The sequence below is a fragment of the Salvelinus sp. IW2-2015 genome, linkage group LG33 (assembly GCF_002910315.2).
Source record: "Salvelinus sp. IW2-2015 linkage group LG33, ASM291031v2, whole genome shotgun sequence".
Taxonomy (NCBI): domain Eukaryota; kingdom Metazoa; phylum Chordata; class Actinopteri; order Salmoniformes; family Salmonidae; genus Salvelinus; species Salvelinus sp. IW2-2015.
The window spans coordinates 11,946,565-11,973,476 of record NC_036872.1 but is presented as its reverse complement, the minus strand read 5'-3'; the positions used below and the strand labels follow the sequence as shown (position 1 = coordinate 11,973,476).

The 26,912-nt window shown below is 44.2% G+C and overlaps 2 protein-coding genes across 4 annotated transcripts in view; one reads left to right on the top strand and one right to left on the bottom strand.

Moving 5' to 3' along the window:
- Positions 1–20,222, bottom strand: part of LOC111957668 (multiple epidermal growth factor-like domains protein 9) — a 42,229-nt gene extending 22,007 nt beyond the window's left edge. Inside the window, exons 1-2 of the mRNA XM_023978584.2 lie at positions 19,581–20,222; positions 4,511–4,709 (exon numbers count right to left, since the gene is read on the bottom strand). Coding sequence (XP_023834352.2) covers positions 4,511–4,709; positions 19,581–20,133 — 752 coding nt within the window. The 5' untranslated portion in view covers positions 20,134–20,222. The remainder of the gene's footprint in view (positions 1–4,510; positions 4,710–19,580) is intronic.
- Positions 1–26,564, top strand: part of LOC111957669 (serine/threonine-protein phosphatase 6 catalytic subunit) — a 53,296-nt gene extending 26,732 nt beyond the window's left edge. Inside the window, exons 1-7 of one of the 3 annotated variants that reach the window (XM_023978585.2) lie at positions 21,000–21,157; positions 21,797–21,892; positions 22,029–22,094; positions 23,627–23,768; positions 23,914–23,993; positions 24,146–24,355; positions 25,876–26,564. In XM_023978585.2, coding sequence (XP_023834353.1) covers positions 21,083–21,157; positions 21,797–21,892; positions 22,029–22,094; positions 23,627–23,768; positions 23,914–23,993; positions 24,146–24,355; positions 25,876–26,124 — 918 coding nt within the window. In that variant the 5' untranslated portion in view covers positions 21,000–21,082 and the 3' untranslated portion in view covers positions 26,125–26,564. Of the gene's footprint in view, positions 1–20,997; positions 21,158–21,796; positions 21,893–22,028; positions 22,095–23,626; positions 23,769–23,913; positions 23,994–24,145; positions 24,356–25,875 lie in introns of those variants that run through there. The other 2 variants (XM_023978587.2, XM_023978588.2) reach the window with 2 other exon arrangements.
- The last annotated feature ends 348 nt before the right edge of the window (positions 26,565–26,912 follow it).

Here is a 26,912-nt window from a genome sequence, read left to right as displayed (position 1 = left end):
AACACTGGCAGTGATAACATCATCAGATGCATCAGTGCAAGAAGAGATACTGGTTCAAAAAAAGATGCAGAAAAGTGAAATAATAAGCAGTATGGGGGGTGAGGGTAGGTAATTGGGGTGGAGTAGTTTACAATGATGGACTATGTACAGCTGCACGCGTACGGCTTAGCTGCTCGATAGCAGCATCTTTTATAAGTTTCATTGAAGGGAGATAAAGTCTCCAACTTCAGAAGATTTTTTGCAATATCGTTCCAGTCGCAGCAGCAGAGAAACTGAGAAGGAAAGGCGTCCAATGAGGTTTTGGCTTTGGGATGATCAGTGAGATACACCTAGCTGCGAGCGCGTGCTGCGAAGCTGGGTAGTCACCATCGTGACAGTGAAACTGAGATAAAGGCGGCACTTTAACCTGACATAGCCCATTGTAGCATGACCTGGACCAGTGGGTACGACGACGAACATAGTAGCGAGGGCCAGACCGACATACGGCATAACAGGTCGCAGTGGTGGGTCGTACTAAGGTGCTTTAGTAACAAAACGAATGCATAGTTGATAAAACCATGCATCCCAGTTTGCCATGAGCATAAGAGTATTCGGGAACTATTATTGTAGATCGACATTCCGACGTCACGAGGATGCGGTAGATACGTCAGTTTGTACTAGGGTAAGTTTGGCGGCGTGAGTGAAAGGAGGCTCCTATGTATGCGAAGAATAGACAAGCCGATTCTTGATTTGATTTTGCAGATTGGACGATGTATTGATATAGAGTCTTGGAAGTGAGAGTTTTGCAGTCTAAGCCCAGTACACCTAGGTACTTACTAGATGTCCACATATTCAGGTCGGAACCCGTCCAGGGTGGTGGATGCTTAGTCGGGCGTCGCGGAGTGCAGGCCCAGCCGAACGGTTGAAAAAGGCTCATTGCATTTGTTTTACCACTCAAGCGTTTAAAGCAAGCTCTTGGACAGGCCGACGGAAGGAGTGTTTGTAATGGCAAATTGATAACGCTCGTTTGGAAGGTAGACCTAGACACAGTGTCCAAGCGAACGGGCACGGAAGTATAATAGATCGGTGTCCGTCTGCAGGAGGTGGATCAAGGGAATCGCGCAGCAAGAGCAACATCATTGATCGTATATGACAAGAAGTCGGCCCGAAAATTGACACCTGTGGTCCCCATAGAGACTGCCAGAGGACCGGCACAAACCATGCCCTCACGATTTTGAACAACACTGAAACTCTGTCTGCAAAGTAGTTTGGTTGAAAACCAGGCCAAGGCAGTCATTAGCAAAACCGAGGCTTACTGACAGTCGCCGATAAGAATACTGGTTGATTGACAGAAGTCGCAAAGCCTTGGCCAGGTCGATGAAGCAACGGCCATGCACAGTAACAAATGTCATTTTTATCTCGATCGAGCGGTTTATGATATCCGTTATAGTACCTTGCAGCGTGGCCATGAAGTGGCACCGTACGACCGGTCTCGGAAACCGGATTGCACAGCGAGAAGGTAACGGTGGGATCGAGAATGGTCAGCTGATCACTGTATTTGTTTGACTCTGGCTTTCGAGAACCTAATAGGCGGGCAAGGATGCGATATAGGATCCCGTAAAAGTTTGGGTCCAGGGTGTCCTCCCCCTTTGCACAGAGGGCGCAGACGCGGCAGCATTTCACAATCTTGGGGATCATCCGATGATACGAAGGAGGGTTGAGGCTGTAATAGGGGTGCGACAATGGACCGGCGGAACCCAGTCTATTCAGAAAATAGGGGGTCCAAGATTGTTCAGCCAGCTGATTTGTATGGGTCCAGGTTTCCACGACTCTTTCAGAACATCTGCCTATACTGTACTTTGCCGGTAAAGGAGAACTGGGGAGGCTTGGGCGAAAGTAGCCAGACGCGGGGGGGAGCGTGACGCTGTTGGCCAAGGCATTCGGCAGTACCGAGCAGAAGGCTCGGCAGCCATGATGAAGATGCTTGTTGAAAGTCTTCGACTATCACGCGATTTATCACAGGTGGAGACACCGTAGTTTACCTAGCTCAGTAGCAGCTGGGCCAGCTGGGAGGAAGGTGCCCTCTTGTTCTCCATGGTACTTTACAGTATCCCAGACTTTTTTGGAGTTAGAGGCTCAGGATGCACATTCTCGCTTGCGAAAAAGCTGGCCTTATGCATTTCCTGACTCGACTGCCGTAATAATGTTCCTGACTCCCTGAAACAGTGCCATACTCCGCCAGGGGGCTCTTTCGGACTGCTATTGCAGTTCGCCCACAGAATGTTTTTGTGCTGGTCGAGGCCAGTCAGGTCTGGAGTGACACCAAGGGCTTATATCCTGTTCTTGGTCTGCCATCTTTTTGAACGGAGCATGCTTGTCTAAATGGTGAGGCGACAGTAACTTTTAAAGAATGAGCCAGGCACTCCTCAAACTGACGGGATGAGGTCAATATCTTCCAGGGTACTCCGGGCCAGGTCGATTAAAAAGGCCTGCTCGCAGAAGTGTTTTAGGGAAGCCGTTTGAACAGTAGATGAGGGGTGGTCGTTTGACCGCGACACCGTGGCGGAGTACAGGCAAGAGGCAGTGAATCGCTGACGATCTTGATTGGAAGACAGCGAGGTGTAATTTGGAGGGCAAGGTGGTCACCAGGATTGTCCCTATTTAGGCGTGCCCATCGTTTACGATTTAGGGTTGTACCTGGTGGGTTCCTTGAATGATTGTGTGAGGATTGAGGGCATCCAAGCTTGGAGTAGACTGCCGGGTGTTAAGCCATAATCCCCAGTTAGGTCACCCTAACAGAACAAACTCTGAAGCTAGATGGGGAGCGATCAATTCACAGATTGTGTCCAGGGCACAGCTGGACTGAGGGGGGGTCGTAGCAGGCGGCAACAGTGAGAGACTTATTTCTGGAGAAGATTAATTTTTTAAAAATTAGAAGTCGAACTGTTGGGCATCAGACCTGAAAGTAATGACAGAACTTTGTAGGACTACTCTGCAGTAGATTGCAACTCTCCCCTTTGGCACGTCTATCTTGACGGAAAGTGTTAATAGTTGGGTATAGAAATCCCAGAATTTTTGGTGGCCTCCTAACGCCAGGATTCGGACACAGGAAGGACATCCAGGGTTGGCAGAAGTGTGCTAAAGCGGTGAGTAAGGCAAACTTAGGGAGGAGGGCTTCTGATGTTGACATGCATGGAGGCCACAAGGCTTTTATCGATCACAGAAGTCAACAAATGAGGTGGATCTGGGCGACATGCACGGGCGCTGGGTTTACCCCACACTCACCGAGGAAACAAGGAGTAGTAGGATGAGGGTGCGGCGTACAAGGCTATCAAAACTGGTCGCCACTAGAACGTTGGGGAAAAGAATAAAGGAGCAGATTATGGGCGTGGTAGAATAAGATTCTGGGCAATAATGTGCAGACAGGCGGTATGTGGGCGCGGGTACAGCCGGAAGGCCAACCCAGGCACTGGGTGATGATAAGAGATGTGTGCTAACTCCTGACATGCTGTCTCAATGGGAGGTCACCGCATGTTGGGGGGTGACAAAGGAGTATCAGAGGTAGCGGAGAGGGTGAACTACGGGTCCATGTGCAAACCAAAAACAATGATAATGATAACTAGCCTGAACAACAGTACAAGGCATATTGAATATTTGAGAGAGACATACACACATAGGCAATAAAGTGATTGACAGTCTTGATTGGGAGAGTAGCTAAAAAAACAGGTAAGATAACACAGCAATAACAGGAGTGGCTAAGTCCAAACACAGCAACAACAGGTAAAAACTGGCGACGACTAGGCAGAGAGGGTCGGGATTAACTACACACAGATCCTGAGTTAATACACCCAGAGCCGACACAGACTAAAACACAAATAACAGCAATGGAGTACCCGTGAATTAATGGAACAGTCAAGCAGGCATCAGCTAATGTACCTAAGTGATCCTATAGTGTCCAGGGGGCAGCCGTAGATGGAGCAGGGAGGCCTCCACTAAGCTAGCAACGGGCTGTTTAAAGTTAGTAGCCCGGGGGGTGGTCTGCTCAGCTACGAGGGGGTCTGCTCCAAGACGGTCTGTCGACAAAGAATCCAAGCCGGATGGCAATGGCGAAAAGAGAGGTGTGCTGAATTGTAGAATTGTGGTTGCTAACCTGGTGCTAAGCTTCGTGGCAGTGCGCCGGTTCTAAAGTATAAAAAATAGCAGGTCCGTACCACATTGGGTGAGGCGGAATGTAGGAATGTATATTCAGTTCCTAGATGGAAAGTGAAATTAAAATATATACTAAATGTATACGAAAAATACGAGGACTATTTACACGGGACAAGACAAGACAAACACACGTCCGACTGCTACGCCATCTTGGACATTGTGATTTCTAAAACTACATCTCACTGAGCTTTCGTCAAAAGATGCAGTAGATATGGACAATTTTTTTTTAATTGATTCTGGTTTGGTAGGTAGTACGCTCTACTGAATGTATAGTGTTTAATTCCCAGTGCCATTAGTGCACAGAGGAAGCAAGTGCTCTTACCTGTCACATAGGTGGTTGACAGCGCCGTAGGAGTCACAGCCGCAGGGTTCGCAGCCGGTGGTGCCATTGGTGAAGTGTCCTTCCTCACAGTCCTCACACAGCAGCCCAGTGTACCCTGGCATGCAGACACACTGGCCTGTTTTCTTGTCACAGTCATCCACGTCTAGAACACCCTCGCTGCTGCAGTTACACAGAGACTCTGCAGGGACAGAGAGAAAGAGAGAGGAAGAGAGAGGAAGAGAGAGGGGGAGATTGTTATGATACGGCACCAATAGGATATTCTGTACACACACATATACTATGAGAAGTGTCAGATCTGGATGACCGTGTAGACACTGCTGTGTAGACACTGCTGTGTGGGCATGTATTATTTATTTGAGCTCAGGTATGATGAGCATGGAGTCTGAGTGGTCCTTCCACCTCTCCAGTCTGTTTCCAAGAGAGAGATGGAGGGGGGCGCAGAAAATGAGGAGGTAGGATAGAGACCGACTGTTGATGCATGAGACTATTGCGTTTCTCCCCGGGAGACAAATGTGAAATAGTACAAACTGCCTCATGACATGCATAGGAAATACCGGGCTGCTATTGGTGTGCTGTTGAGCACATGTGGGCTGTTCTTACAGGAGAGGAGACCGGTTGCTGCTACTCACACAGCCTAATTAACAAGAATGATGTAGGAGGCTGGGGGAGGCAGGGCGGCTGCACTCTGTCATACCGTAAACCATTATACAATACTGTACATTGAAAGCTGAGAACAAAAAATAAAAGGTTTGAGGAATAATGTTAATTGCTGAATATGTGTCATATTATGCACATGACTAGAGCAAACGAACAGTTGAAAATCCATAGTGTGTTGACAAGGTTGCTTGTCCTTGCAAGTCCACGTAGAGGTTGAAATTGAAACAAATGGGTGTTGAAGTAAAACAGTGTGTCATATGATCCAATATGGTATTGTGCTGTGTTTGCTATTAGCACAGTACTGTATGTTTCAGTGCAGTGAGATAGGAAGGGTTTGACCTTAACAAAGTCACTTTTGTCCAACATTACTGCTCTAAACATTCAGAACACATTGTTGGGCCTTTGTTGTGCTGTCTTCTCAGACATCGGCATGGCCATTAGAGGGGATTTAATGTCATTTTCTGCAACAGTGGTGTCCTCAGATCAGCGCTCTCCATCTCTGGCCATTGTTCCAGCTTTATGTAACAGTGAAAGGGCATGGTTATGCAAGCCTGGAGAGCACTGTCAGCTTTCTATTTGTTCAATGAAGCCATCTTCCCTGCACAACCCCTCAGACTGTGTGAGATCCTGGGCCGTGTAGCTGCCAATCTTGCTCGATTGGGCGTACGAACGCACAAGGTTTCACTCTGTTGTGTTAGATTTGTGTCTTTGCCATATTGTCTTGCAGTATTAAGGCTACTACAAGATTCACTCCACTGATCTACGTGCGTGCACATGGGTGGAGTGGGATTTTGGGAAGGCAAGGAAGAGTCGCCTTCCATTGCTAAGTAGTGGCACAGATTGAACAATGAGCCAGATGTTTCACCAGGTGTATAAACTTGAAGTTGGCACTTTTAGAGGGGCGGCAGATAGCCTAGTGGTTAGAGCGTTGGACTAGTAACCGAAAGGTTGCAAGATTGAATCCCCGAGCTGACAAGGTAAAAATCTGTCATTCTGCCCCTGAACAAGGCAGTTAACCCACTGTTCCTAGGACGTCATTGAAAATAAGAATTTGTTCTTAACTGACTTGCCTAGTTAAATAAAGGTAAAATAAAAAATACAAATTTCCACTTACCAACAAATATGGTGACGAGAGGAAGGCCAGTGAGAGAAGGATGGATTTTGGCATCAATTTTTTCCGCAGTTGAAACATTTGATCTCAATTCAAATTAATAAAAAATTAAAAGCTGACTTGTCTTGAGTCAAAAAGTATTAATGCCCTTTTATGGCAAGCCTAAATAAGTTCAGGACTAAAAATGTGCTTAACAAGTTACATAATAAGTTGCATGGACTCACTCTGTGTGCAATAGTGTTTTAAAATGATTTTTGAATGACTACCTCATCTCTGTACAAAACAGATACAATTATTTGTAAGGTCCCTCAGTTGAGCAGTGAATTTCAAACACAGATTCAAACACAAAGATCAGGGAGGTTTTCCAATGTCTCGCAAAGAAGGACACCTATTGGTAGATGTGTTTAAACAAAACATTGAATATCACTTGGAGCATGATTACATTATTAATTACACTTTGGATGGAGTATTGTTGTATTTATTATGGATCCCCATTAGCTGCTGCCAAATCAGCAGCTACTCTTCCTGGGGTCCAGCAAAATTAAGGCAGTTTATACAATTTTAAAAACATTACAATACATTCACAGATTTCACAACACACTGTGTGCCCTCAGGCCCCTACTCCACCACTACCACATACAGTGGGGCAAAAAGGTATTTAGTCAGCCACCAATTGTGCAAGTTCTCCCACTTAAAAAGATGAGAGAGGCCTGTAATTTTCATCATAGGTACACTTCAACTATGACAGACAAAATGAGAAGAAAAAAAATCAGAAAATCAATTGTAGGATTTTTAATGAATTTTATTTCAAATTATGGTGGAAAATAGTATTTGGTCAATAACAAACGTTTCTCAATACTTTTGTTATATACCCTTTGTTGGCAATGACAGAGGTCAAACGTTTCTGTAAGTCTTCACAAGGTTTTCACACACTGTTGCTGGTATTTTGGCCCATTCCTCCATGCAGATCTGCCTCTAGAGCAGTGATATTTTGGGCTGTTGCTGGGCAACACGGACTTTCACTCCCTCCAAAGATTTTCTTGGGGTTGAGATCTGGAGACTGGCTAGGCCACTCCAGGACCTTGAAATGCTTCTTACGAAGCCACTCCTTCGTTGCTCGGCCGGTGTGTTGGGATCATTGTCATGCTGAAAGACCCAGCCACGTTTCATCTTCAATGCGCTTGCTGATGGAAGGAGGTTTTCACTCAAAATCTCACGATACATGGCCCCATTCATTCTTTCCTTTACACGGATCAGTCGTCCTGGTCCCTTTGCAGAAAAACAGCCCCAAAGCATGATGTTTCCACCCCCATGCTTCACAGTAGGTATGGTGTTCTTTGGATGCAACTCAGCATTCTTTGTCCTCCAAACACGACGAGTTGAGTTTTTACCAAAAAGTTATATTTGGTTTCATCTGACATTCTCCCAATCTTCTCTGGATCATCCAAATCTCTCTAGCAAACTTCAGACGGGCCTGGACATGTACTGGCTTAAGTAGGGGGACACGTCTGGCACTGCAGGATTTGAGTCCCTGGCGGCGTAGTGTGTACTGATGGTAGGGCTTTGTTACTTTGGTCCCAGCTCTCTGCAGGTCATTCACTGGTCCCCCGTGTGGATTTTTGCTCACCGTTCTTGTGATCATTTTGACCCACGGGGTGAGATTCTTGCGTGGAGCCCAGATCGAGGGGGAGATTATCAGTGGTCTTGTATGTCTTCCATTTCCTAATAATTGCTCCCACAGTTGATTTTTTCAAAACCAAGCTGCTTACCTATTGCAGATTCAGTCTTCCAGCCTGGTGCAGGTCTACAATTTTGTTTCTGGTGTCTTTGCACCAACTCTTTGGTCTTGGCCATAGTGGAGTTTGGAGTGTGACTGTTTGAGGTTGTGGACAGGTGTCTTTTATACTGATAACAAGTTCAAACAGGTGTCATTAATACAGGTAACGAGTGGAGGACAGAGGAGCCTCTTAAAGAAGAAGTTACAGGTCTGTGAGAGACAGAAATCTTGCTTGTTTGTAGGTGACCAAATACTTATTTTCCACCATAATTTGCAAATAAATTCATTACATCCTACAATGTGATTTTCTGGAGAAAAAAATTCTCATTTTGTCTGTCATAGTTGAAGTGTACCTATGATGACAATTACAGGCCTCTCTCATCTTTTTAAGTGGGAGAACTTGCACAATTGGTGGCTGACTAAATACTTTTTTGCCCCACTGTATCTACAGTACTAAATCCATGTGTATGTATAGTGCATATGATATCGTGTGTGTATGCATGTGTCTGTGCCAATGTTTGTGTTGCTTCACAGTCCCCGCTGTTCCATAATCTAATTTTACTGCTTGTGTCAGTTACTTGATGTGGAATAGAGTTCCATGTAGTCATGGCTCTATGTAGTACTTTGTGCCTCCCATGGTCTGTTCTGGACTCGGGGACTGTGAAGAGACCTCTTGTGGCATGTCTTGTGGGGTATGCATGGGTGTCCGAGCAGTGTGCCAGTAGTTTAGACAGACAGCTCGGTGCATTCAATATGTCAATACCTCTCATAAATAAAAGTAGTGATGAAGTCAATCTCTCCTCCACTTTCAGCCAGGAGAGATTGACATACATATTATTAATATTAGCGCTCTGTGTACATCCAAGGGCCAGCCATGCTGCCCTGTTCTGAGCCAATTGCAATTTTCCTAAGTCCTTTTGTGGCACCTGACCACATGACTGAACAGTAGACAAGGTGCGACAAAACTAGGGCCTGTAGGACCTGCCTTGTTGATAGTGTTGTTAAGGAGGCAGATAATCGCTTTATTATAGACAGACTTCTCCCCATCTTAGCTACTACTGCATCAATATGTTTTGACCATGACAGTTTACAATCTAGGGTTACTCCAAGCAGTTTAGTCATCTCAACTTGCTCAATTTCCACATGATTTATTACAAGATCTAGTTGAGGTTTAGTGAGTGGTTTGTTCCAAATACAATGCTTTAAGTTTTAGAAATATTTAGGGCTAACTTATTCCTTGCCACCCACTCTGAAACTAACTGCAGCTTTTTGTTGAGTGTTGCAGTCATTTCAGTCGCTGTAGTAGCTGATGTGTATAGTGTTGAGTCATCCGCATACATAGACACTCTGGTTTTACTCAAAGTCAATGGCATGTTGTTAATAAAAAATTTAAAAAGCAAGGGGCTTAAAACACTACCCTGGGGAATTCCTGATTCTAACTGGATTATATTTGAGAGGCTTCCATTAAAGAACACCCTCTGTGTTCTGTTAAACAAGTAACTCTTTATCCACATTATAGCAGGGGATGTAAAGCCATAACACACGTTTTTCCAGCAGCAGACTATGACCAATAATGTCAAAAGCTTCACTGAAGTCTAACAAGACAGCACCCACAATCATTTTATCATCAATTTCTCTCAGCCAATCATCAGTCATTTGTGTAAGTGCTGTGCTTGCTGAGTGTCCTTCCCTATAAGCATGCTGAAATTCTGTTGAAATTCTATTTAAATCACCCAGAAAATATACTTCTCTGTTGATATCACATACATTATCAAGCATTTCACACATATTATCCAGATACTGACTGTTAGCACTTGGTGGTTTATAGCAGCTTCCCACAACAATGGGCTTTAGGTGAGGCAGATGAACCTGTAGCCATATTACTTCAACAGTATTTAACATTAGATTGTAAGCTTTACAGGAATGTGGTTCTGAATATACAGTCGTGGCCAAAAGTTTTGAGAATGACACAAATATTAATTTCCACAAAGTTTGCTGCTTCAGTGTCTTTAGATATTTTTGTCAGATGTTACAATGGAATACTGAAGTATAATTACAAGCATTTCTTAAGTGTCAAAGGCTTTTATTGACAATTACATGAAGTTGATGCAAAGAGTCAATATTTGCAGTGTTGACCCTTCTTTTTCAAGACCTCTCTAATCCGCCCTGGCATGCTGTCAATTAATTTCTGGGCCACATCCCGACTGATGGCAGCCCATTCTTGCATAATCAATGCTTGGAGTTTGTCAGAATTTGTGGGGTTTTGTTTGTCCAACCGCCTCTTGAGGATTGACCACAAGTTCTCAATGGGATTAAGGTCTGGGGAGTTTCCTGGCCATGGACCCAAAATATCKATGTTTTGTTCCCCGAGCCACTTAGTTATCACTTTTGCCTTATGGCAAGGTGCTCCATCATGCTGGAAAAGGCATTGTTCGTCACCAAACTGTTCCTGGATGGTTGGGAGAAGTTGCTCTCGGAGRATGTGTTGGTACCATTCTTTATTCATGGCTGTGTTCTTAGGCAAAATTGTGAGTGAGCCCACTCCCTTGGCTGAGAAGCAACCCCACACATGAATGGTCTCAGGTTGCTTTACTGTTGGCATGACACAGGACTGATGGTAGCGCTCACCTTGTCTTCTCCGGACAAGCTTTTTTCCGGCTGGCCCAAACAATTGGAAAAGGGATTAATCAGAGAAAATGACGTTACCCCAGTCCTCAGCAGTCCAATCCCTGTACCTTTTGCAGAATATCAGTCTGTCCCTGATGTTTTTCCTGGAGAGAAGTGGCTTCTTTGCTTCCCTTCTTGACACCAGGCCATCCTCCAAAAGTCTTTGCCTCACTGTGCGTGCAGATGCACTCACACCTGCCTGCTGCCATTCCTGAGCAAGCTCTGTACTGGTGGTGCCCCGATCCCGCAGCTGAATCAACTTTAGGAGACGGTCCTGGCGCTTGCTGGACTTTCTTGGGTGCCCTGAAGCCTTCTTCACAATAATTTAACCGCTCTCTTTGAAGTTCTTGGTGATCCGATAAATGGTTGATTTAGGTGCAATCTTACTGGCAGCAATATCCTTGCCTGTGAAGCCCTTTTTGTGCAAAGCAATGATGACGGCACGTGTTTCCTTGCAGGTAACCATGGTTGACAGAGGAAGAACAATGATTCCAAGCACCACCCTCCTTTTGAAGCTTCCAGTCTGTTATTCAAACTCAATCAGCATGACAGAATGATCTCCAGCCTTGTCCTCGTCAATACTCACACCAGTGTTAACGAGAGAATCACTGCCATGATGTCAGCTGGTCCTTTTGTGGCAGGGCTGAAATGCAGTGGAACTATTTTGGGGGGGGATTCAGTTCATTTGCATGGCAAATAGGGACTCTGCAATTAATTGCAATTCATCTGATCACTCTTCATAACATTCTGGAGTATATGCAAATTGCCATCATACAAACTGAGGCAGCAGACTTTGAAAATGTATATTTGTGTCTTTCTCAAAACTTTTGGCCACGACTGTAGACCGCAACACCGCCTCCGTTGGCATTTCTGTCTTTTCGGTAGATGTTATAACCATGTATTGCTACCACTGTATCATCAAAGGTATAATCTAAGTGAGTTTCAGAGATAGTCGGAATATGAATGTCATCTGTTACAAGCAAGTTATTGACTTCATGGACCTTGTTTCTTAGGCTACATATGTTAATATGGGCTATTTTTAGCACTTTTCTGAGTTGCTTTATTGGGAAGCTTATCAGAGGTAGACTTAGTCATGTTATTTACATTGGAGCTGATAGTGCAGGGTGAGCTGCATAAAGTGGTCTTCCTAATATTGCACACCGCCTCAGTGCTAACAGTGTAACTCTGGTTTATAGGGTCATGATTACTGCTTACAATAGCTGTAGGATAAACAGATGTATTCGGTGCAATTAAGGGTACATAAATTAAATTACCTACATTTGTGTTTGCCAATGCCCCTAAGATAATGTACATTTGATGCCGCATTATGACGACTCATTGTCAAAATGGTAGGGATTAACTGAGCTGGTTTTGGATCATTTACCAGTCATTGTTTCAACGCAGCCTTGAAATGCGTGGACAGAGTCCAGGAGCCAAGATGATTTGGATGGACTCCGTCATTCCTGTAGAGTATCTTCTGTTTCCAGAAGGTGTAAAAGTTATCAATAAAAGTGACTCCAGCAGAGCTACAGTAGTCTTTTAGCCAGATGTGTAATCCAGCAGTCTATTGAATCTTTCACACCCGTGGCCCAACGATGGTAATGGACCTGAAATTATTGGCCGTTTTTTTTGAGTATTTAAATGCTAAAATCAGTTTTTAAAAAAAATCAATTTCAAATGTTCCGAGCTAGCCCTCCTGATGTTGTTTGACCCCATATGGACTACGACAGTGTCAGCTCCCGGCATCTGTGGTAGAACAGTCGGAAGCAGCCTTGTTATGTCCTGTTCTCGTGCTCCTGTGTAGAACAGGGTTTTTGCCTTGGGGACCGAGATGTTTTTCACCATAGAGCTGCCTATGATGACAGTTGAATGGGCCGGTCTCTCAGGTAGCCTCACGGTCTGGTGAGGCTGGGAGCTCTGAGGATCTGAACCCGAGATAGAAGCCACCGGAGAGGGAGACAGAGCCGAGGACGAAGACGCAGGTACCTCTGGATCCGATCTTGATTGGGAAGCCACCAAGGACAAAGGCGCCGGAACCTCTGGATCCAGGGCGGAAAAGCTGTTTCTGGTCTGTGTCAGTTCCAGGCTCAACATCTCCATGGAGACCCCCGTTGCCAGAGGTCGCCTTCTTCGACTTCCACGGCGAGTGACGTACCTCCATGGCTGGTTGGTTGGGTCAAGATCAGCTCCGTTCTCCAGGGAAGGAGGAGACCCCTTCGGGGATGTAACCCTGCCTAGCACCGGCCAGTCGGCTGTGGAGAGCCAACACGGCGGCGAAACTTCCACCAGACCAGAGTGGGGTCCGGCTATTGGGGTGGAAGAAAAATAAAAAGTAGGTGGGCGTGGGTTCCCCAGTAGCTTATGTAGGTTTGCTACTTGCTTGCTAAGAGTAGCTACTTCACTCCTGTAGTCCTCCGCAAGCAAGCAGTTGCTACATTGAAAGTCAGCGCGGTCCACATTCTCCCGGAACAAAGCAAAGTAAACGCAGCTCCTGCAATGCTGGAAATGTTCAATAGCGGCCTCCATTTGAGACCGCCGAGCCAGCTAGGCTAGCTGGGCTTTTGCGTCTCTCCCCCTATACAGAATCTGGCAGGACCCCGAGACAGATACCAGCACTCACAGCAATTTATCCCAACACAGCCGCAGGATTCAAAATAAAATAACAGTATATAAAAACACTGTCAGCTTTTAAACCGAGGTCTTTAGTTCAGGTTTCAGTTTCGGCGTTCGACAGCATTCAACAACAACAAACATAGGTGTGTTGAACCTGCCTGTGGTTGCGGTGGGGATATGTATGAATACACCCAGTCACTACAAAGATACAGGTGTCCTCCCTAACTCAGTTGCCGGAGAGGAAGGAAACCGCTCAGGGATTTCACCATGAGGCCAATAGTGACTTTAAAATTGAATGGCTGTGAAAGGAGAAAACTGAGAATGGATCAACAACATTGTAGTTCTCCGCAATACTAACCTAGTTGGCAGAGTGAAAAGGAAGCCTGTACAGAATAAAAATATTCTAAAACATGCAAAAACTGTTTGCAACAAGGCACTAAAGTAATACTGCAAAAAATGTGGCAAAGCAATTAACTTTTTGTCCTGAATACAAAGTATTATGTTTGGGGCAAATCCAATACAACACATTACTGAGTACCACTCTTCATTTTCAAGCATAGTGGTGGCTGCATTATGTTATGGGTATGCTTGTAATCTTTAAAGGAGTTTTTCAGGATAAAAAAGAAACCGAATGGTGCTAAGTACAGCAAAATCCTAGAGGAAAACCTGGTTCAGTCTGCTTTCCACCAGATACTGGGAGATTAATTCACCTTTCAGCAAGACAATAACCCAAAACACAAGGCCAAATAGACATTACAGTTCAGTGGCGGCTGGTGGGAGGAGCTATAAGAGGACGGGCTCATTGTAATGACTGAAATGGAATAAATGGAACGGAGTCAAACGTGTTTTCCATGTGTTTGATACCGTTCTATATATTCCATTCCAGCCATTACTATGAGCCCGTCCTCCTATAGCTCCTCCCACCAGTCTCTACTGCTGGAGTTACTTACCAAGACCACATTAAATGTTCCTGAGTGGCCTAGTTACAGTTTTGACTTAAATCGGTCTAAAAATCTATGGCAAGACTTGAAAATGACTGTCTAGCAATGAACAGCAACCAACTTGACAGAGCTTGATGAATTTTTTAAAGAATGTGCAAGTCACAGGAGGTTGGTGGCACCTTAATTGGAGAGAGTGTGCTTGTGTTAATGACTGGAGCGGAATAAGTGTAATGGTATCAAATACATCAAACACATGGTTTCCAGGTGTTTGATGCCATTCCATTTGCTCCGTTCCGGACATTATGAGCCTCCCCTCATCAGCCTCCTGTGGTTCACCCTGACCACCTCCTGAAGTGGTCAGACAGTTCTGAACACAATCAGACCACAAGCAACTTTGTTACTTATGCAAATGAGATTTGCATAAATTTGCAAAAATGTCTAAAAACATGTTTTCACTTTGTCATTAAGGGGTATAGTGTGTAGATGGATGAGAAAAAATATTTTATACATTTTGAATTCAGGCTGTAACACAACAAATGTGGAATAACTCAAGGGGTATGAATACTTTCTGAAGGCACTGTACATGCTAGAACGTTCCAATGGTCGTGTCTACACTTGACACTTACATGCGACTTATGCTATCAGAATACGAATCTCGCATTGAAAAGACAAAAGTCGCTTTGTGGTCTGATTGTGTTCAGATCTGTCTGTGGACAGGGTGCATTGTGTGCGGATTTCTCCTCAGTCTGGGTGCAATCAGGCTACCGAAAGCTCATACAGTGGGCGACGTTGCTTGCTATATTAGCTACTGCCATAAGCTGTTTTGTTATTATCATATTTGGCCTATTCCACCATTGTAGAACGCATACTGGCATTTGAATATTGCGCGGGAATGGACACAATGTGGACACGTTTAAATGTAGACGAGCGACGTGTTCAGAAATGGATATTTAATACATTTTGTATTCTTTAAATTTTATCCCATTTTCTCCCCAATTTTCATGGTATCCAATCGCTAGTAATTACTATCTTGTCTCATCGCTACAACTCCCATACGGGCTCGGGAGAGACGAAGGTCGAAAGCCATGCGTCCTCCGAAACACAACCCAACCAAGCCGCACTGCTTCTTTAACACAGCGCACCTCCAACCCGGAAGCCAGCCGCACCAATGTGTCGGAGGAAACACCGTGCACCCGCCCCCCTCAGTTAGCGCGCACTGCGCCCGGCCCGCCACAGGAGTCGCTGGAGCGCGATGAGACAAGGATATCCCTACCGGCCAAACCCTCCCTAACCCAGACGACGCTATGCCAATTGTGCATCGCCCCATGGACCTCCCGGTCGCGGCCGGCTGCGACAGAGCCTGGGCGCGAACCCAGAGACTCTGGTGGCGCAGCTAGCACTGCGATGCAGTGCTCTAGACCACTGCGCCACCCGGGAGGCTTACATTTTGAATTAAGGCTGTAACACAACATAATGTGGAATAAGTCAATGGGTATGAATATTCTCTGAAGGCACTGTACATGCTAGAACACGTCAATACCATCTCGCTAGCTCATGCTTGGCTCTGCCTACCTCCTTCCTTCTTCTGCGCATTATGATTCATTTAGAAACAACAGGCTGTGGTCTATCTTGGGTTAGTTATAAACATATTTGGTTGTAGTTAGCTGGCAGCCTGGCTATCTGGCTTTAGCCTGGCTAAAAACATAGCAAGCTAGCTAGCCTTTTCCCACATCTGCATGTGAAATAGTCAGATTTATAATAGAAAAATATGCACTGGCCTCCCGAGTGGTGCAGTGGTCTAAGGCACTGTATTGCAGTGCTAGAGGCGTTATTACAGACCCGGGTTCATTCCCCGGGGAGGGTTTCGCCTGGGGGGCTTTACTTGGCTCATCGCACCCTAGCGTTGAGGTCATCATGTTTTGGTCATGGAGGAAAAAAACACATGGCTAGCTAGTTGGCTACAGCAGGTTCTACCATTTCACAATAGGTGATGCGTATTACAAGAAGCCGCCCATTTTGTGACAAAAAAAAGGCATTGCAACACTGCGAATCTCCCGTCTGCGTAGAGCATGTAATAAGCTTTACTTAACGGCCTTGTTGCAAACAGAATGGATGATTTGGAGGGGCTTTTTTTAACACAAGCTTCCTTCCTTTCACTTTCATACAGGCCACTAATGTGATATGAATACAATGTTCAAATCAAATACAACAGATGTAGTAGACCTTAACGTGAAATGCTTACTTACAAGCCCTTAACCAACAATGCAGTTCAAGAAATAGTTAAGCAAATATTGACTAAATAAACTAAAGTGAAAAATAATTATAAAACAAATCAAAAACGAAGGAGGCCTACAAACCTGACTCAGTTACACCAGCTCTGTCAGGAGGAATGGGCCAAAATTCCCCCAACTTTTTGTTGGAAGCTTGTGGAAGGCTCCCCGAAATGTTTGACCCAAGTTAAACAATTTAAAAGGCAATGCTACCAAATACTAATTGAGTGTATGTAAACATCTGACCCACTGGGAATGTGATGAAAGAAATAAAAGCTGAAATAAATCATTCTCTCTACAATAATTCTGACATTTCACATTCTTAAAATAAAGTGGTGATCCTAACTGACCTAAGTAAGGGAATTTCTACTTGGATTAAATGTCAGGAATTGTAAAAAAAAACTGAGTTTAAATGTATTTGGCTAAGGTGTATGTAAACTTCCGACTTCAACTGTAGGTCCTGGATGTTAGGAAGCTTGGCCCCAGTGATGTACTGGGCCGTAAGCGCCTTACAGTCAGATGCCGAGCAGTTGTCATACCAGGAGGTGATGCAACCGGTCAGGATGCTCTCGATGGTGTAGCTGTAGATGTGGACACCAAGGAACTTGAAACTCACGACCCGCTCCACTTCAGCCCCGTCAATGTTAATGGGGGTCTGTTCGGTCCTCCTTTTCCTATAGTCCACGGTCAGCTATTTTGTGTTGCTCACATTGAGGGAGAGGTTGTTGTCCTGGCCCCACACAGCCAGGTCTCTGACCATCTCCCTATAGGCTGTCTCATCGTTGTCGGTGATCAGGCCTACCACTGTTGTTTCGTCAGCAAACTTAATGATGGTGTTTGAGTTGTGCTTGGCCACGCAGTGATGGGTGAACAGGGAGTGCAGGATGGGACTAAGCACGCACCCCTGAGGGGCCCCAGTGTTGAGGATCAGCGTGGCAGATGTTTTGTTGCCAATCGTTACCACCTGGGGGCGGCCCGTCAGGAAGTCCAGGATCCAGTTGCAGAGGGAGGTGTTTAGTCCCAGGCTCCTTAGCTTAGTGGGCACAGGGACTATGGTGGTTTGTTTGAAACATGTAGGTATTACAGAACCAGTCAGGGAGATGTTGAAAATGTCAGTAAAGACACTTGCCAGTTGGTCAGGGCATGCTTTGAGTACACGTCCTGATAATCCGTCTGGCCCCGCGGCTTTGTGAATGTTGACCTGTTTAAAGGTCTTGCTCATATGGGCTACAGAGAGCGTGATCACACAGTCGTCCAGAACAGCTGGTGCTCTCATGCATGCTTCAGTGTTTCTTGCCTCGAAGCGAGCATAAAAGGCATTTAGCTCATCTGGTAGGCTCACGTCACTGGGCATTTCGCAGCTGGGTTTCCCTTTGTAGTCCGTAGTATTTTTCAAGCCCTACCACATCTGACGAGTGTCAGAGCCAGTGTAGTAGGATTCAATCTAAATCCTGTATTGATGCCGTGCCTGTTTAATGGTTCATCTGAGGGCATTCTTATAAGCATCCGGATTAGTGTCCCGCTCCTTGAAAGCGTCAGCTCTAGCCTTTAGCTCGATGCGGATGTTGCCTGTAATCCATGTTGTTGATGTCTTTGTATTTTCAAGTATTGTGGTGCCAGCATCATGTTATGGGTAGGCTTGTCACCGGAAAGGACTGGGGAGTTTGTTAGGATCAAAATAAACATGAAAAGAGCATAAGAAAATCCACCCAGTCTTCTGAAAATCTGAAAACCTAACCCAAGGGTAGAGTGGGGCAATTCCAGAATGGATTTCCAAGAGGTGTTGAGTGTTCCTGAATGGTCACGTCTCCATCCTGATTTTAAATCTGCTTAAAAAAAAATGTTTCCCTAAGAGTTGTGCTAGGTTGGTATAATCTTATTCAAAATGATTCACAGCTGCAATCAATATATTCTAATTTGGTATTTCTTAGTAAGTAGGACATTTTTATATAATTGTTCTTTCTTTTTGAAAATGTGGATTAGGAAGTGTACATCTATGGGGTGGGGGGGATCACATTTAATCCCTTTTTAGATTCAATTTTAGGGCAGTAAAATGTGAAGAATGTGAAAGGGGTGTGTAGGCTTTCAAGTGTTGTTCACCCCAATCTCTACATTGGAGGGGAATGTCGGAACGTTTATCATCACGCAGTACTTGAACCGCAGAACAGCGGGGCCAGAGACGAGGGAGGTGGGAGACAACATAAACCGCTGAGGTTATAACAGTGCTGGCTCATTCATGTCTTGGTCTGCTCATTTTGATTGGATGTGGGGTACCATTCCCCTGTCCCCCATCGGTCTAAGGATGTTAAATAGACACAAAGGCCACGGGGATCAAACCACTGTCCAAACGGACACGTGTTGTCTGCTTGTAGGAAAAATAAACCATATCATGGTGGCAATTATATGCAGACATGGAGAAGTCTGCGTGGATGTATAAATAAAAACAAGGGATAAACACCCTCTCCCCTTCCCCCTCCCATGCAACCACCATAATATCTGACACACTTATGCATGTCACATACATAGCCTACCTAATAAAGGCCCCACCATCTCTGGGAGCGCCAAACGTAGCCTATAGTACTATTACTCTGGAACCGGTATGTCCTAATTCATTTGGATCATTTAGTTATGTCTGATCATTTTGCAAGGAGAAAGCCGTCCATGGTTTGAGGTCCACGATCTATTGTTTCTACAATATCAGTTTCTTCGCCTGCCTGCGCTCTGCGTCAAAAGACATACTGCGGACGTTTTGGTTGTGCCTTTGGTTACATGTTAATAGATTCTTTCTTTTTTGCATGAAAATTGACATTTCTGCAAACATAAGTGAATGTGTGAGGTGATTAAAGGTCAGAGAGTAAAATTCCATATAGGCTATCAGTCTAATGAGGTGTATCCATTGTGGAGGTGTGGCAGAGGGTATTCTATACACAACACAATGTAACATAACAATTGATGCGCCTTGGAATATTATATATATTATTCTTATCACATCTAAGCGCCAACATAGGCTCACCTTGACTATTGTCGGAGGTAATCTTTGCATCGATGTTATCTGAAGACCACGCATCATTTGTCGTCCGCTGAGAAACCATGGAGACCATGGTCTGCAGCGTTTTTTCTGGAGGAAAAACTGATCGCGCATCAGTGGATCTTTTGCTTGAATTTGATGTTCTGGAGCTCAACGCCATTATTTGTTGTCTAGGGGTTGAAATAATTTCTATGCTTGGCTTTGGGGTTATTGGATCCGTTGTCGGTGGCTGAATTGTGGTTGCGGTTGACGAGACAGGAATCGTGGAGACCTGTATCGTTTTGCTGGTCGCTCTGGCGGAGACAATTGTGGGGGACGGCGTGAGCCCAGTTACTAGGCCGAGCACAAACCTGTCCTCAGGTAAACGATTGGGCAAGGTGGTGTGGAGCTGCTCCAAACTTTCGGATGCTGAGCGAGGCTTCCTGGAGATAGGCGACGCATTATAGGAGTTGATGCGAGGTGCAGCATCAGAAAATCCAATATACAAAATAAATAGCAACGCCGGGGATATGTACATCATTAAGGCCGTTAACCTCATATTCAATTTCAGCTCTCCATGTAAAGCCTTAGTAATGGTCTGTCTTAGACCTTTCCCTGAATGGACTAGCCTATGCTGTTCGCAATTGCTACCCAGTGATTGCGAACCGAACTACCCGCAGCTTCTTGACTTCACTTTCAGTTCAACCTAGCCCAGCGCAATGAAAGGAAACGCTGTGGATTGTCATACCCTTCAGCCAATGAGGGCATTGAGGGGAAGTCTCGTGGTATGGTTAGGTGCGTTTGTTTTCCCATCGCAAAGGCATTTGATTGGTTCAATGCGTAATCGTGAGCCAGTGCGCGATGATGCAATGAGAAATATGTTTGATTTTTCATTTGACACACTTTAAAACAAATATAAATCATCTAAAATTACGTTATTTTATGATTATAGCCTAGACTAAACATTACATCCATTCGATTATGGGACATTAGGCTATTCATGAAATAATATATGCACCTCTTTAATCGATGTACTCCCTATAAGCAGCAACATTATGAAAAAGTAAGCTATCCAGGACTTCAGGCCTAGACTCGAGAAAAAAAGATGGGGATGTTTATTATGCCTACGCTGTAGGATATGTGCGCGCTGTAGCCTAATCACCCATTGTTTCAACTGTGTGCGAGCTCCACTATGTGGCTATAGGCCTAAACACCTGTCGTCTACAGTCATTCATCAGCAGTGACATGAGCTGCCCAACAAGATCAAGATCAAAGAAACATAGCTGTTACACTCAATAATTAAGCATTTGATTATATGATTAGACATCCTTAAAGAGCCCACAATATACATTGTCCGGGGATCTGGGGCCTATACAATCTAAGTCAAAAGTAGTGCATAACCCACACAGCAGATGGCAGCACAACGCAAACTATTCAGTAAATCCGCTAGACGGAATCAAACATGTAGGCTAAGTAGGCTAGAAACATTTGAGCGAACAGCTGATACAATGGCGCCACTGGACCTGGATAAATACGAGGAGATTGCCAAGCAGTGTAAATATTTACCTGAAAACGACCTCAAGGTGAGAATCACTGCCTTCGCAATGGCGATCACTGAAATAAGCCCGATGATCAGCACGTATAGTAAGTAGCCCATTTATCAGACGTAAACAATAGCAAAATGGCTATCACTTCTAAATCATAGACTATCTAAGCTGACCTAAAATCACACATACAGACTGTGATGCCATTATAACCAAGAATTTGAATTCAATGAATGCCGTCATCATGCTTGACAAAATTATTGGTATGATATAAAATGTGCCATTTACAGTAGCTTTTATTTATTTGATTTTATGTAACCTTTACGTAACTAGGCAAGTCAGTTAAGAACATTAAGAACAAATTCTTATTTACAATGACGGCCTACCCCAATTGACGGCCTATCCCTGCCAAACCCTAACGACGCTGGGCCAATTGTGCGCTGCCCTATGGGACTCCCAATCACAGCCGTTGTGATACAGTCTGGAATCGAACCAGGGTCTGTAGTGACTCCTCTAGCACTGAGACGCAATGTCCTAGAGCACTGATCCACTCAGGAGCTTAGTTATCACTAGTTTATGGATGTTGCTATTATGACATTCATTCATTAAATCATTGCTTGGGCATTACATCACATCAGACTCCTCCTTATTCTAAGGGTGTGTGTTTTTTTCCCTCAGAGGTTATGTGACTATGTATGTGACCTATTGCTAGAGGAATCCAATGTCCAACCTGTGTCCACCCCAGTGACAGTGTGTGGGGATATACACGGGCAGGTAGGCTACTTCATTGACCCTCACAGCCATACAGCATCGTTGCTAAATATTTGTTTTCTTATATTCTATTTCTTTCCATTCTTTAATTTCCAGTAATTCTGAAGTTAACTTGGTTGTTTCTTCTTCATTCAATTAGTTTTATGATCTGTGTGAACTCTTCAGAACCGGAGGACAGGTCCCAGACACAAACTATATTTTCATGGTGGGTATATACTCAACTATTATCCCCTCGTCCACTCCCATTTATGTTTTTGTTGTCCCCGACTGGATCTGTCTCCGTCCGTCTGTTAATAAGTTAAAGGCGCTACATGGACAATTTGATGTCTGCATTGGCCATGCAGAATTTACGTGATACAGCCTCTGCAGAAGTCAGGGCATTCATACTTCTTGCGCTTTGCGGAGCAGTGCAGAGCTGTTGTGAAGGATGTTGCCTTCTTCTATGATCTAATGGCAGTCCACAAACAAATGTGAAAGGTGCATGCCAGCCACCTACTGGGCTTTAGTGTGTGGTCAATCACGGTTTACAACATTTCTAAATCCTCCTACCTAACTCAGTACTTCTGAGAAAATAAAAAAGAGCCCTACTAACTTCTAATAGACCATCCCCCAAATCCCTTCCAAACCCTCCCAAACCTGTTGAACCTCATTGACCCAACACTTCAATATTTCCCTCTCTTCAACACACTTACAACAATATAACAACACATGCTCCACAGTTTAATCCACCATACACTCCAGACACAAACCATTCACATGCTTGCCAACCAGATGTAATGGCGAGTTCAATGTGCAATGTCCTAAGCGCAATCGAGCAAACGCCACTTCTTCCTTCCTAATCTGACCTTTGAATCTTGGTCCACAACCTTTCTTTGGAGGGCATATAAATGCCGGCAATTGGGCTCAGAGTCCCATCTCTTCTGCCACACATCTATCAAAATGGCTTGCCGGCCCTTGGGCTCAGAGTCCCATCTCTTCTGCCACACATCTATCAAAATGGCTCTGATCCTACATTTGGCCTCACCTTTACCCAGTGGAGCATTCATTTCAATGATATCTTGTTGCAAAGCTCTTTTGTCTAACTGGTCTACAATTTAATTCCCTTCCACACCCGAATGTGCTGTGACCCAAAGGAAGTTGTAAAGGAAGTGACTTTGTGTTTATACAGGACCTCACCTACGGTCAACCAATCATGTCAATGCGGAGCTATTCAGAGCACTCCGCATTGTTACAACATTTTAGAGGCGCATGGCGATACAGTACGAAACTCATTTTTGCTTCTGCATGCCTCTGGAGGCTCCGCAATTGTGTCACATGACGCCTCTGACCATATTTTGGGATCAAGCATAAATTGGCTTTAAATCAGATGCGATATCTCAGACAGCTGGGCCAATTTTGACGAAATGTGGGTGAATGATGCGTCTTGCCATAAAGATCTGGCCTTTACAAAATTACTGATCGGCCCAAGCTATAGTAATGAACTGAACTGTGTTAGTCAGAAGCTGCATCATTCGTGGGGGACAACATGTTTGCTGTTACATTTTAGTCATTTAGTGACTTACAGTAGTGAGTGTACTTTTTCCCTACTGGTCCCCCACGGGAATCGAACCCACAACCCTGGTGTTGCAAGTGCCATGCTCTATGAACTGAGCCACACGGTTGCCTTGTTTTACATGTTGTTTACAACGTCCATCAATAATGTACCCATCAGGATTATGTGTATTTGTTTCTCTGCAGGGTGATTTTGTTGACCGGGGATATTACAGCTTGGAGACGCTCACATACCTGCTGGTGTTAAAAGCTAAATGGCCTGACCGCATCACACTTTTAAGAGGAAACCACGAAAGCAGGCAGATAACCCAAGTGTATGGATTTTATGGTGAGATTTTCTTCATCATTAATTCACCATATCCAACCCAACCAAATGTTGTATTAACACATTAGTAATTGATGTACAATGCAAACCCTTGACTCCAGGTGCTCTGGTTATAAATGGGATGTTCCTGGTCTATGTTGCCTTTCAGATGAATGCCAAACCAAATATGGAAATGCAAATGCCTGGCGCTACTGTACCAAAGTGTTTGATATGTTAACAGTTGCAGCGGTGAGTATAACTCTATTGCTTTGTATTTCTGATTTCCTGCAGTAACAGCCCCCATGGCACAATTTCAGCATATCAAGCCAACATGAAGATATTTTCTACTGTCTCAGTTACTCAGCATTCTAATGCTGTGCTTTGGTTGTTTTGTGTGCCAGCTGATGGATGAGCAGATTCTGTGTGTTCATGGGGGCCTCTCCCCGGACATAAAGACCCTGGACCAGATCAGAACCATTGAGCGTAACCAGGAGATCCCCCACAAGGGAGCATTCTGTGACCTTGTGTGGTCAGACCCCGAGGATGTGGACACCTGGGCCATCAGCCCCAGGGGAGCTGGGTGGCTGTTTGGTGCAAAGGTCACCAATGAGGTGAGTACATTGTCAATTTCACACGGTAATAGACATACAGTACCAGTAAAAAGTTTGGATACATCTACTCATTCAAAGGTTTTTCTTTATTTTTACTACCAGCTTCATCTGGAATGCTTTTCCAAACAGTCATGAAGGAGTTCCCACATATGCTGAGCACTTGTTTGCTGATTTTCCTTCACTCTGTGGTCCAACTCATCCCAAACCATCTTAACTGGGTTGAGGTTGGGTGATTGTGGAGGCCAGGTCATCTGATGCAGCACTCCATCACTCTCCTTCTTGGTCAAATAGCCCTTACACAGCCTGGATGTGTGTTGGGTCATTGTCCTGTTAAAAAACAAATGATAGTCCCACTAAGCGCAAACCAGATGGGATGGCGTATCGCTGCAGAATGCTGTGGGAGTCATGCTGGTTAAGTGTGCCTTGAATTCTAAATAAATCACTGACCGTGTCACCAGAAAAGCACCCCCACACCATCACACCTCCTCCTCCATGCTTCACGGTGGGAACCACACATGCAGAGATCATCCCTTCACCTACTCTGCGTCTCACAAATCCACGGCTGTTGGAACCAAAAATCTTAAATTGGACTCATCAGACCAAAGGACAGATTTCCACCGGTCTAATGTCCATTGCTCGTGTTTTTTGGCCCAAGCAAGTCTCTTCTTCTTATTGGTGTCCATTAGTAGTGGTTTCTTTGCAGCAATTTGACCATGAAGGCCTGATTCACGCAGTCTTCTCTGAATAGTTGATGTTGAAATGTGTCTGTTACTTGAACCCTGTGAAGCATTTATTTGGGCTGCAGTTAGAGGTGCACTTAACTCTAATGAACTTATCCTCTGCAGCAGAGGTAACTCTGGGTCTTCCTTTCCTGTGACGGTCCCCATTATAGCCAGTTTCATCATAGTGCTTGATGGTTTTTGCGACTGCACTTGAAGAAACGTTCAAAGTTCTTGAAATTTTCCTGATTGACACATTCATGTCTTAAAGTAACGATGGACTGTCATTACTCTTTGCTTATTTGAGCTATTTTACCAAATAGGGCTTTCTTTCTGTATACCACCCCTACCTTGTCACAACACAATTGATTGGCTCAAACGCATTAAGAAGGAAAGAAATTCCACAAATTATTTTAACAAGGCACACCTGTTAATTTAAATGCATTCCAGGTGACTACCTCATGAAGCTGGTTGAGAGAATGCCATGAGTTTCCAAAGCTGTCATCCAGGCAAAGGGTGGCTACTTTGAAGAATCTCAAATATAAAATATATTTTGATTTGTTTAACACTTTTTCTGGTTACTACATGATTCCATATGTGTTATTTAATTGTTTTGATTTCTTCACTATTATTCTACAATGTATAAAATAGTAAAAATTAAGAAAAACCCTTGAATAAGTAGGTGTGTCCAAACTTTTGACTGGTACTGTAGATGAAATGGGTAATAGTAATGTTTTTTTTCTCACGTTCACATTTATCTCACTGTCTTTCTTTTTTCATTATATATCCCTCGATGTGCAGTTTGCTCACATCAACAACTTGAAGTTGATCTGTCGGGCACACCAGTTAGTCCATGAGGGTTACAAGTTCATGTTTGATGAGAAGCTGGTCACAGTCTGGTCGGCTCCTAACTACTGCTATCGCTGCGGCAACATTGCCTCCATCATGGTCTTCAAAGACGCCAATACGAGGGAGCCCAAGCTGTTCCGGGCAGTGCCCGACTCAGAGAGAGTCATTCCACCCAGAACAACGACACCATATTTCCTGTAAACACTGCAGTAACGATCATTAGCTTCCACCGCACTGTTATCAACCACCACATTTGTATTGCATCACATGCAGAGGAGCGACAACAACTCTTGTTGAAGTGACACCACTGATTTTGTCATTCCTATTTTATTATAGTGTGTACCGGTACGTTATATACATACTGCATGTTTTTGTGTCTGCTGTAGCTCTCTGTACCAACACACATGCATTGACACAGAAGTACCATATCAAGTAATACCACTATGTTTTAGGTGATAGCAGTGTCAATATTTTATGTTTTTATCTAACGCATGGCATGTTAGATTCAATTCATTATGGTAGTTCACAATAAGAATACATGAAGTGAAACAGGATCACTTCTTTTCGCCACTTTACAGGAAGAAGTCAGTTTTGTTTGACTTGTTTCAGTTTGTTTGACTTGGGTCTATTTGCAACCTATTCGGCCTATAGAAGAAGTTATTTCTCAAATGTTTGATTTGATTTTTGTAATTTCTATTTATTGAATTTAGTTTATCGTGTAGATATATATAAAGCACTCAAATCAGAAACAGCACATATGGACAATATTGTTTTTGTTCAGAAATATGTTTAATGAGAATTTATTCTTGCACTTAGTTCTCTTGTAATGTAGTATTATAATAAAGCTATAAGCCTGATAATTGAGGGAAGCACATCCTAAGATGAAGACCACTGATCTAAAGATGGGCAGGCCTATGAGAGCAGTAAGCCTAGCTGTGGTTACTTGTGTGAACTGACTGTGATACAGGATGAGCTAGTTAATATGGAAA